Source organism: Typopeltis vanoorti, chromosome 4 (genome assembly GCF_054136105.1).
Source record: "Typopeltis vanoorti isolate ZY-2024b chromosome 4, IOZ_Tvanoo_1.0, whole genome shotgun sequence".
NCBI classification, from domain to species: domain Eukaryota; kingdom Metazoa; phylum Arthropoda; class Arachnida; order Uropygi; family Thelyphonidae; genus Typopeltis; species Typopeltis vanoorti.
The window spans coordinates 4144250-4157408 of NC_143552.1; the positions used below are offsets into that span (position 1 = coordinate 4144250).

General features: G+C 35.3%; 1 protein-coding gene across 2 annotated transcripts in view; it reads right to left on the reverse strand.

Annotated features, from left to right (window-relative positions):
* The window catches only part of LOC150107081 (uncharacterized), a 183417-nt gene that overhangs the window by 102271 nt on the left and 67987 nt on the right, over window positions 1–13159 (reverse strand). For both annotated transcript variants that reach the window (XM_090390987.1, XM_090390988.1), the window contains one exon: window positions 12117–12184. In XM_090390987.1, coding sequence (XP_090247113.1) covers window positions 12117–12184 — 68 coding nt within the window. The remainder of the gene's footprint in view (window positions 1–12116; window positions 12185–13159) is intronic.

Here is a 13159-nt window from a genome sequence, read left to right on the forward strand (position 1 = left end):
AAGTTACGTATAATAGTTACATAAAGACATAACGAGGATGTCTTTACAAAACACAACACTTAATAATTTTAAACTACAACAAAAGGATTTACAATAACAATACTATCAGGATCTGGTAAGTAAATCAATTTTCAAATGCTTTACATTTCATTTTGAGAATAATAATATCAATAATAGGAACATTGCAAGTGCTGATGTATGTGTTATGAAACCAAAACTAAAGACATACATAACAGAGAAACAACTGTAAAAATATTCGAAATTATAAATTATGATTATTTTTACACTAGTGTCATATATCTTTTGTTTCTTACTTCTGTTACCAAATGCTGCATCTATGGTATCAGTATATGATTGGGATTGCTAGACCCCTAAAACATTTGAAGAGGAATAACTGATGCTCAAAGAATTTTTGGTTCGGCAACAGAGCTCCCTACGCACCATGGAGCCACACTTGCACAACCACTGACCAGAAAGCAATGACTGCACTTGAGAGTAGAATGCCATGGCTGCCCCAGCATTACTGCAAGCCTTGGATTCCAACAACAGACCATGGGGTGCAAGACTTACTGCAACACCACTGATCGTTGCAATCAAGCCCAGTAGCCAAATGACCCTGGCTGGGCCATCCAAGACTGCCCATCTTCCTGAAGCAGAAGCCAAAGCAGTGCAAGAGTGGATTTCCATGGGTTGCATGCCTGGAAAACATCAGGGTGTTGGATCCCAATGATGGTGGACTGGAAAAAGAGATAGTAAAATGACTCGGGAAAAGTAAACAAAAAAAAAAAGGGGGGGGGAAGTAAAGAAAAAGAATGAAAAGGACCAGTAGCATCACAGGAGGTCCCCTCCACCCTGAACAGGAGCCCAACATGGAGGTGTTAAGCAGATTGGAAAAGTTTCATGTCAGGTCTCGAAAGCAGGATTTCAGATTCTAACCTTAGCTCAAAATGGCACAAAAAATACTAATGTATTATAAGGCTAAAAAGCCTTTTGTAAGAGGATTCACATTTTGATGGTAGCTAATTATAAAACCACATATGTACTACAGCAAAAATTATCATCATCATCATAATCAAATTCCTGTCATGTACCCTCAAGGGGTGTACAGGATATGACAATACTACATGAAAAAATTACATCATTACTAACTTCCTATCTACAATTTTCCTCCAAATCAGTCTGTTCCTTGTCAAGACCCCAACATTATCAGATCTATTTCTATCGTCTAAGGCACTTTGTACCGCATCAATCCACCTATATCTTGGTCTTCCTCTGGGTCGTTTTCCTGCCAACCTGGCGGAAAACACTTGTTTTGCTAATCTTTCCTCTCCCATTCTATTTAAGTGACCATACCACCTTAGATTAGCTCTGCTAATGCATTCCTGGATGCTGACAATGTCAAGTTCTTTCCGAATATCCTCATTTTTAATATGATATTGCCATTGATGACATCTGTTCACGCCTCTAATCTTTCTCTGGACTCTCATATCTGCGGTCTCTAGTCTTTGGTCAAGTGTTTTACTTCTGACCCAGCTCTCAGATCCATAAGTTAAAACTGGTTTGAACACTGTCTTGTATACAGCTAATTTAGTGTTCCGACTAATTTCTCTCTTAATCCATATGAATTTATTCAATTGACTTCCCACCATACCAGCTTTGCTGATTCTGTTGTCTATTTCTATATTTAATTTACCATCTTCAGTAAAAATTGTGCCTAAGTAGCTGAAATGTTTTACTTGTTCCACAGGTTCTCCATTCACAACACAGTTGACATTTTCAATGATTCTGCCTATTTTCATTGTCTTTGTCTTTTTATTGCTGACCTTCATACCATATCTATTACAACAGCTATTCAATTTAGTCAGAGAATCTTACAGACTTGTAGCGGATTTATTTAGAAGTATAACATCATCCGCATAAAGCAAAGAGCTGACATTAACATCCCCAATTTTGATATCAGGTTTAATGCCACTTTCCTTCATAATGTGATCCATATAGATAATGAATAACAGAAGGGATAATGTACATCCTTGTCTCACACCAGATTTAACATTAAACCATCTTCCTGTACTTCCTTCAATTCTAACTGCTGACTTACAACGCAGATAAAGACTAAGTATTGCTTGATATAATGCCCCATTGACACCATATAACTGCAGCGTATTGAATAGCTTCTCTCTTGGCACCTTGTCATATGCCTTTTCCAAATCGACAAAACTTAAATACAGATCTTTGTTATATTCCTATGCCTTCTCGACTATTTGTCGTAAAGTGAAGATCTGATCCTGACAGCCTCTATTTGGTCTGAATCCAGCTTGTTCTTTACCAAGCTTTTCTTCCACAATTCTTCTCAACCGTTTCTCAAGTATACTTGCATAGATCTTGCCAGGACACTCAGTAGGGAAATACCTCTGTAATTCTCACATTCAGTTTTATTTCCCTTTTTATATATGGGTACTATGAGAGCTCTACTCCAATCATCGGGAATTCGACCCTCTGTCCAGGCTTTCTGAACTATGCAGCGCAGCCACTGTATGACTTTTATACCACCATACTTCAGCATTTCTGGTCGAATATCATCTAATCCTGCTGCCTTTCCACATTTCAAGCCTTTGATGGCTTTTTCTACTTCAAGTATGGATATGTATTACTGATTGCATGCCTGGTCAGTGTTTTTTTATCACTGTGCTGTCATCACTGCTTGTTTCATTTAGCAGTTTTTCAAAATAATTACTCCATACTTCAAGGATATCTTTTTCTCCAGTTTTCATGTCACCTTTATCATCTCTCACTTCTTTTACAGCACTCTTTCCTCCATTCTTAAGCTTCTTCAACAACCTCCAGAATATTTTGCCACCTTCTTGATATTTATTTTCTATATTCTTGCCGAAGTCCTCCCATGACTTTTGTTTAGCTAGTTTTACACACTCTTTAGCTTTCTTACATTTGTCTCTGTATTCAGTAAGAGACAAAGCTGACTTATTTGCCAGGAACTTTTGATATGCTTTCTTCTTTTCCTTCACTTCCTCTTTAACTTCCTGTGTCCACCAGGGAGTTCTGATTTTTTTATCCTTGCACACAACCTCACCACATGCCTCTCTGGCAGAATCCATCAATGTTTTCTTCAGAGTTTGCCACTGAATCTCCAAGGTTTGATTCCTGTTCTCAAACTCTTTCATTTTCTTTTCAATAATCTTTCTGTATTTTAGTCTACAGTTCACATCTGAGAGCTGCTAAACTTTTATTCGCTTTAAAACTTTCTTACATGTTATTCTTTTCAATATGAAATTCAATTTTATCCTGCTCAAGACTAAATAGTGAGCACTTCCAATTTCAAATCCTCTGTACACTCTGGTGTCCTGCACCAGGGAGAAAACATCACTATCAACAATAACATAGTCAATGAGACTTTTCTTATTCCTAGCCTCTTCTCTCCATGTGAATTTGTGCACATTTTTATGTTGGAACATGGTGTTAGTAATAACCAGTCCATGTCCTGAGCAGAAATCCAACAGATATTTGCCATTATTATTAGCTTTCCTCTTTTCTCCAAATTTTCCCAAAATATTTTTGTATGTCTGACAATCATTTCCTACTCTGCTATTTAGATCCCCAACAAGGACTTTTCCTTTTTCATTGTGTCAGTTGCTTTTTCTAGAGCGTCAAAAAATTCCTCCACTTCTACCTTAGTAGAACCTTCTGTGGGACCATAGGCACAAATAAGTCTCATTGTCCAGTTCCCCATTCTCATATTTGCCCACATTTCTCGACTTGAGACTGACTGCCATTCAAGAAGATTAGCCTCGTATTTTGTGTTGAATACTATGGCTACTCCTTCTTTTCCTTGTCATTGCCTGAATATAACATTTTGTATTTATTGCTCAGAAAGATCTCACCAGTTTTGGTCTTTTTTGTTTCAGTCACCCCTATTATGTTGATCTGGTATACTTATCTAATTCCTCAGCTAGCTCCATTTCTTTGCCATTCAGGCTTCTTACGTTGATAGTACCGATCTTTAACTCTGGTGATGTTGAGTTGGGGTTTGTTTTCAGATTTGTTCCAGTAGCTGACTTTTTGCTGTTCACCCTGGTTCCCTGCCGAAAACAACGGGGGCCTTGTTTAACCGGGCGACGCCCCAGCTGGCATGAAATTTTGTCATGTTGTACCATCATTTTTTATTTTGGTTTAACCAATAAGAATACAATTTGGTCGGCTAAATCCAAAATTGCCAGCCCATCCTCGTTCGTTCAGTATCAAAGTAGATACCCAACAGGGTGCACCACGAGAAGGTGAGGATTGGACATTAGGTCAGAAGCCCTGGTCGGTTCTCCGCATTCCTTTAAAGGCTATGTGGAGCTCTCCTCTCAGTTATACAGCTTTGACCCTTAAGTAAAAATTATTTATTGTACAAATATTGGTCAGGCTATGACAATCAAGGAAAAGAAGGAGTAGCCATAGTATTCAACACTAAATATGAGGCTAATCTTCTTGAATAGCAGGCAATTTCAAGTACTTATTTGTGCATATGGTCCCACAGAAGGTTCTATTAAGGTAGAAGTGGAGAAATTTTTTGAGGCTTTAGAGAAAGCAACTGACACAATGAAAATGGAAAAGTTGGTCCTTGTTGGGGATCTAAATAGCAGAGTAGGAAATGATTGTTAGACATACAAATATATTTTGGGAAAATTTGGAGAAAAGAGCGAAGCTAATAATAATGGCAAATACCTGCTGGATTTCTGCTCAGGAAATGGACTGGTTATTACTAACACCATGTTCCGACATAAAAATGTGCACAAATTCACATGGAGAGAAAAGGCAAGGAATAAGAAAAGTCTCTCGATTTAGATAAAGATGTTGGAAGTTTTTCCCCCCCACTTGGTTAGACTATAATAAATTTACTTAATCCTTTATCCAAGTGTAAGCAAACAAATTTTGTGCCTGAAGTATCTTCAGGACTGAGGAAACTCATGGTAAAGGTGGTATAAGTTCTCATCACTTGCCTTAGTATCTCCCATAATGCAAAGCACATCTCCTTGCAGATATGTATAATGCTATGCATTAAGGGAAGGGCCACTACCCAGACCACTTTCGACCTTTACTGAGGTCTCGTCAGTGGAAGCCAGACCCAGAAGTGGTGATACTAAACCAGAAGCAATGGAGAAGTCGTATTTACCTATATGAGTTGCCAAAAGGTGTACCACCTTATTATTAAATTACTCTGGATTTAGAGAAAGATGTCCTACATTACTCTGGATTTAGAGAAAGAGGTCCTACATCTTTCTCTAAATTCAGAGTAATTTAATAATAAGGTAGTATACATTTTGGCAACTCGTATAGCTAAATAGACTTCTCCATTGTTTCTGCCTTATTATCACCACTTCTGGGTCTGGCTCCCACTGACAAGACCTCAATAAAAGTTCGAAACTGGTCTGGGTGGTGACCCTTCCCTTAATGCATAACATTATACATGTCTGCAAGGGGATGTGCTTTGCATTATGGGAGATACTGAGACAAGGAGTGATGAGAGCTCGGTCAACCTTTACCACGAGTTTCCTCAGTCCTGAAGATACTTCAGGCACAAACTTTGTTTGCTTATACTTGCATAAAGGATAAAATTAAATTTATTAAAAAAAAGTCTTATTGACTGTTATTATTGATAGTGATGTTTTCTCCCTGGTGCAGGACACCAGAGTGTACAGAGGATTTGAAATTAGAAGTGATCACCATTTAGTCTTGAGCAGGATAAAATTGAATTTCATATTGAAAAGAACATGTAAGAAAGTTTTAGAGTGAATAAAAGTAATTTACTCCATATTTCAAGAGCAGCTATAGATGTGAACTGGAGACTAAAATACACAATTATCATTCAAGAAAAAATGAAAGACATGGTTTCGATTCCCGTCTCTGACGCTAGGAACCTTTATGTGGTCTCTTAATGAAAGGTGAGTTAGCCGGTCTCATTCAGATTAAGGGGGTTTTTCACCCGGAAACTGAGATTTTTTCGTCCCCCAAACAGGCCAACCGCCCCCCCTGAACACACACATCTACAGACATAGGACAAGCCACCTTATCCTCGGGACGGGTATTGTTTTGAAGGGCTTAGGAGAGCTTCATAACAGGCCAACATGCCTAATATGAAAAAACAAAGAGGAATATAGAAAAGAAGTGAATACAATCTAGAAACAAATATTACATTTATTGATTTTGAAAAAACATTTGATAAAGTTAAAAGAAGTATTTTATTTAACATATTAAAAGAAAAACAAATAAATAATATTCCAAAGCTATCATAAGTATATATGAAAATAATCAAATACAAACTATCACATCCGAGAGAGATAAATCAAGGAGTCCAACAATGATGTCCCCTTTCAGCAACTCTTTTTAAATTATAGGTATTATTTCTAGGAAAATTCCCATGTTACTCCTCTAAAATAAACTATTATTTTAATGGCTAATATAGACAGACTACTTCTGTTTAGAGTGCCCCCTCCTTTTTTTTTTTTACAATGTCATTGGCTCTTTACCCAAAAATCTAGGCCATTACTGAAGTCTTATAAAACTAATATATATGAAAAATAAAACATAGGAGAAATTTTGGACATACCTTTTTGGATGTTGTTTTCTGTCTCCTTATTCCAGAGATGTGCCTTCATATGCTGTAAAGCTGTTAAAGGAAGGGGTTTTTTGGGGAGAAGTGGAAGTAAAGTAACGTGAGGGAATTATTTGAAAAAACCCAGTTTTTTTAATATATATATATATATATATATATATATATATATATATAAATATTATTAAGGTGGGTAGAGGGTGTTTTGGGAGGGGGAGGGTGAGAGAAGGATCTGAAGAGAGGGATTTTTTGGGGGGGGGGGAGTAAGAGAAGGGATTTAAGGGAAAAAGTCAGGGGTGGGTCATTTTGACAACCATAGTCTTTGGGACTCGTGGGAGAAGTGGATGTTGTGTCATGTTGGTTAGGTATTTCTGTCTTTGGTGTACTTGTGTTGTCTCCTATTGGTCAGAGTCGTGACCTAATTTTTAAGTTGTGGAGCTTCCAATTCTCGAAGATTATGTATGGTTGGTGGAGGCTTATCGAGTTTTTGTCAAATTTTATGGCTATTGTTTCCGATATTCTAAGCATTGTTTCGTTGTCTTGTATGTCTAATATTATGGGGCCTTGTCAATTTGTGGAGTATGGTTTTGTTCAAGGACATGGACTGCTATCTCAGTTTTTCCTCTATCCTGCTTTTCTTTTGGTTGTTGCATTTTTTATTGTTTAAATGTTCTGGAATAGGAATGTTACAGTCACAGAAGTGTTCTTGTAGTCTTGTCCATAAAGACCTGATGGCAGAACCTGTGTAGGTGATATCAGTCCTTTTGGTAGGGAAATTTGTAAACAATGTTGTGGTGTTCTAATATTTCTTTGTGTGTGTGAGGTTTTGTAGGTTTTAGAAGTGTTGCCAATGTTTGGTTTGAAAAATTGGCAACAAAAAACTACAAAAACGCTTCCGTGACTGTAACATGCCTATTTCAGAACATTTAAACAATAAAAAATGCAACAACCAAAAGAAAAACAGGATACAAAGTACAGGAAAAACTGAGATAGCAGTCCACGCCCTTGAACAAAAACATACCCTGCAAATCGACAAGGCCATAATATTAGACACATAAACCAATGAAACAATGCTTAGAATATCGGAAACGATAGCCATAAAACGTGACGAAAACTCAATAAACATCCACCGACCCCACATAATCTCCAAGAGTTGGAAGTTCCACAACATAAAAATTAGGTCATGACTCCGACCAATAGAAGACAACACAAGTACATCAAAGACAGAAACGCCTAACTGACATGACATAGCATCCACTTTTCCGAGTCCTGAAGACGATGGTTGTCGAAACGGCTCACACCCCATAACTCCCACTCCTGACTTTTTCCCTTAAATCCCTCCTCTTCCCCCAAAAAATAATTCCTCTATTCAGATCCTTCTCTCAACCCCCCCTCCCAAAATGCTCTCTACCCACCTTAATAATAACAACATTTATACACACATTAAAAAACCCAGGTTTTATCAAATAATTCCCTCACTTCCCCACCAAAAAAACCCTTCCTTTAACAGCTTTACAGCATATGAAGGCACATCACGGAATAAGGAGACAGAAAACAACATCTAAAAAGATATGTCCAAAATTTCTCCTATTTTTATTCTTCATATATTAGTTTTATAACACTTTGAGAAGCACTGATCTAGGGCATAACTAAAGTGTGATACGTGTACTCCCCGGGGGTACCTGAAAGTCTTCAGGGGTACGTGGCAATTTTCGGCTATGCATCATTAACGCATGGAATCATTATATTTCTCAACAAATAGTGCAATGAGAGATAACTGTGATAAAAAGGCACTAACTAATGAATCACTTCTCCCCTCCAACAGAAACTGCTGTATAGACTCAAGCAAAACCATATGTTGCCGGTGCAACATATGGTTTTGCTTGACACCACCTCATTGTGAGCGTATTAAAACTAAGAAATATATAGTGAATGTGTTTCAGATATTATGGAATTCGGTTGAAGAGAATTAGCATTTCAACTGTTGGCTTGCCTTTGTCTTTGGTTCGTGCGATCTTTTGTTAATACTGCACCAATCATATGCACTTCTTCATAGCTGCTCTAGGTATCTCAAGTCTTGTAAATTACTGGTAATTTTTGCTTGAAATAATGGGAAAGAAGATGAAGCTATTTGGGTAGATGACTTTAACGATGCACAAAAGGAAACTGTTCTCGATGCCTAAAGTAGCAATAGCAAGTAGGAGCTTCTTGGTAAGTCACACCATTTGCAATTATTTTTCTGAAAACGTTAGTTTCCGAAAATCCCTGCACATATTTCACACCACGAATTTTTAGCTTCAATTTGAGAAAAAAGTGAGAGTTATATTCGAGTAAATACACTAATTTTTTTAGCTTTCAAATTCTTAAGTATGGATCATTGGTTAAAGATTGAATTTATAAAATCCACAAAAGAGAGCAATATAGCAAATAGAAGTAGCTGTAAGCAACAAGAAACCGTTAATATTGCATCTGGATCAAATGAAATTGATGAGGATGTGTCGTCTGATATCTCTAGAGAACCAACTAGGAAGAAGATGAAAAATCTTTGTAAGTATGATATGAATTACTTGAAATGTGGATTTTCATGGATGGGAAATGAAGAGGAACTTATTCCAAATTTTTTTCTATTAAAAATAAATGATATTTTTTGTTTACATGAACATATAAATTCAAATAAAATAGACATTTACAATGAAATATACTTTATTTATTTATTTATTATTTGATAAGGGGGGTACTTGGTAATAATGAAAATTTAAGAATGGGTACGCAGATATCTCAAGTTTGAGAAACACTGCCCTAGAGTTTTGAGTAAAAAGCCAATGACATTGTAAAAAAAAAATGGGGCACTCCTAAACGAAAGTAGGCTATATTAGTCATTAAAATAATAGTTTATTTAAATGAAATAATAAAATGGAATAAAAATTCCCAACAAAGGATTAAACTTTCTCCTACTGTAAACGTCAACACTCTCCTTTTTGCTGATGCTCAAATAATAAATTTGATCATCAGCAAATTCTGAAGATAATTTACAGAAAGATATTTTAAATTTAAATGATAACATCAACAGAAAAATCAAAAACGATAATCTTTAAAGAACAAAATCCAATAAAACTAAAACAGTAATAGATAAGATTTAAGAACAGGTGAATTCATGAACTACTTAGGATGTATGGATTACATATGAAAATGAAAAAGATATAAACCTAAAAATTGCAAAATATTTAAAAAATAGCAGGTGTAATTAACTCTGTATTTAAACTTAATCTAGTTCAATACACATTAGCCCTATTGTATGCAAGTGAAATCTGGACAATAAAAAGACAAAGTTTACTAACAGCTGAAATGAAGTTTAGGAGAAAACCTACGAAGTATACTCTACTCAATCACAAAAGAAATGAAAAAAGTATGAAAAAACTAAACCAGGAATCAGTAATATAAAAAATATAGAAATATTAACATAAATGAATGGAACATGTGGAAAGAATGAAAACAGAAAGCTTACCAAAACAAGTATTAAATTACAAACCAAGAGGAAAAAGAAAACCAGGATGTCCTCTAAAGAGATTCAACAATGACTTCTGAGGCCAGAACATTGTAGGTCTAAATCCATGGAAAGTATGATGATGATTAAATTAGAATGATAATAATAAACAAAAATGTATATAATCAAAACTAAGGATTAGAATTGGATACCAACTGGAGATAACAAAGTAACAAACTCCCATTTAAGAAAAGAGCTTCCATACTTCAGTATATCACAAGTACCATTTGGTTTGCAAAGACCTGTGCCTAAATTGCCTTCAAATGAAAAGTATGTCTCTTATATGGATGTGGCAAGGCTTTTCCTCCCATGAAAACAAGCAAACTGGCCATAAAAACACACAGTTTTAGACATAATACACTGGTCTCATAGACTTAGTTGCTTTTGCTGTAAATCCACAACAAACAAAAGCAAAAGACAAAGTTCAATATAGGATGAAATGACCCACAAATATACCCAAATTCATATTTATAGATTAGTGGCTAAACAAATAATTCTACAAAATTTCCAAGTTAAGCAGCTTCCAATTAATAATGACAAAAAAACTGTCAATCCCAGACTATTTTCAAAAAATGCAAGTAATAGTAATATTTGGTAAAATACCCAAGATACCCATGCTGGACTTGGTCTTACTGCATGTAGTATATTACTGATATACTGCCTGCAGACCTAGTTCATGCCCTTCTTTTATTCTCATTTCTCTTCTCTCTTGCTCCTTCTCCTCAATGCTATTAGAGTATTCAATGGCTAGGGATGATCTTTCCTTTATTCTTTATTTGCAGTGGGAGCCTTCCTTCTCTCCCAAGGTTTTGGCCCTATCCTGAATGGATTCTGCAATGAAAGAGTGGCAAGCTAGCTGTAGTATTTTGCTTATACGTTCAAGGCAGCTTTAGGACAGCTAACATATATCCCAAGAGAACACTTAAGATATGAGAAATATGAAGTAATCAACAAAGAACATTACCAATAACCCAACAACTAATTGTCAGAACATAATTTAAAACTGGAAAACTGTTAGAAGAAGTAAAAAAACTAAGCTGAGTGTAGTAAGTATGTCAGCAACCCCACTGAACTGATAAGGAATATGTTAACATCCAAAATGCAAGAATATTTAAAGAAAAGATGGAGTACACAGAGAAGAAATAGTCATGATAATCAATTTCAATTCAATAACAGAAATTATTCCAGTATCTTCAAGATTAATCTCACTAAAAAAACATTTAAGATAATACAGGTTTATGCACTAGATTACTCTCATGGAGTAATATTCACCATCCATGAGATTATGAGGAATTTATCTCAAATCCACAAAATTCATAATACCAATAGAAAAAAAAAAAAAAAATACTGGGGGACGTTAATGCAAAAATGGATAAGGAAAAAATACCTGGAAAGAAATGAACTTTCTTCATTTCAAGAGTACATTAGATAAAATAGTGCTACTGCAGACCAGCTGGCTCCCAGATAGTTTACATCCCTGAACCTGTCAATAATGAACCAGGAGGGTTCCCAGTCAGTTTGTGAACAATCCCACTGTCACATACTCTTCTAAGTAGTGGCATGCTGGAGGCACTGTCAATGCTACATTATGACAAGTAGACTGCCATAATGGCAAGTAACAGTAACACCTCACATAAGTAAATAGGTCTAATAAGTACTGATTGATAAAATGAAGTATCACTGTTGAAACAGTATTACTTCAACAATGCCCCTACATTTCTAATTTCTGGTTTAATCTGAGTATAAAATTGCAAAAAACAGGCACCAAGTAAGCAAATATCTGAAAGAAAATGAATCTACACGTTGCATAACAACACAATCTCTGGATACACTGAATAATTATGAAATGTGTAAAAGTCACAAATTAATGAACAAAGAAGCTATCAAATATAATTATTTTAGGACAAGTAGTTATGTGCTATTCAAGCTTTGTAACTAATAACCCAAGTTCCATATAATTACCTTTCAAGTTCATCATCTGAAAGCCCTCTGGGATTTCTAATTATTATTTCAGGTAAGACACTTGGATACTGAAATAAAAAAGAAAACATAAAATTCTGTACAAAAGTTCTTGTTACCAGAAGCATCTAAGTTCATAACTACATCATATATTTTTGAAAGACTTGAGAAGAAACAGAAAAGAATACATCTTTTTTCTTCCTTATTTATAAATAAAATAAAGTTTAACAAATACAATTTCTGATCATTTCATTTAACACTATTAAATGAAATCACAGTGTGTCTGAATATATTGGCAATTATGATTTCTTTACAAATTAAATCTAAACTAAAACATATTTATCGTAGAATACCATCTTTTTAAAGTAGGAATAGACATAAAAGTTTTTTTCAAAAAAAAACATTGTTTTATATATACAGTGAAACTGATATATATCTTAAATCTGATTAACTGTAAAATCTGGTAGAGTGATATATAGTATATGATTACTAATGATATTAATACTTCCAGTTAGCCACTTAGGTGAGATTTTCCATGCTCCAGAGAAGACCTGATAATTTTCTTCTGCTTAGGCATTCAAATATATTTGCAGGCTGATTGAATCATACAAGCAGTGAAAATAACCTACAGCTTAAGACTTTCAAGACTATTTCAACTGGCACTAAAAGTTTATATATATTTTTAAAAAGCTATTTCAATTATTTATAACATCAATATCTTTTCTCAGAATTCTTTCTCTATGAGTCAACACAAACAAAGATTTTATTTCGTCAAACATTTCATTTCAAAAGAATCCATTATTTTCAGAGGATGCAAGCAGGGAGTGCTTAAGGGTCAAAGCTGTATAACTGAGAGGGGACCTCCACATAGCCTTTAAAGGAATGCGGAGAACCGACCAGGGCTTCTGACCTAATGTCCAATCCTCACCTTCTCGTGGTGCACCCTGTTGGGTATCTACTTGAATACTGAACAAATGAGGATGGGCTGGCAATTTGGGATTTAGCCGACCAAATTGTATTCTTATTGGTCAGACCAATATAAAAAA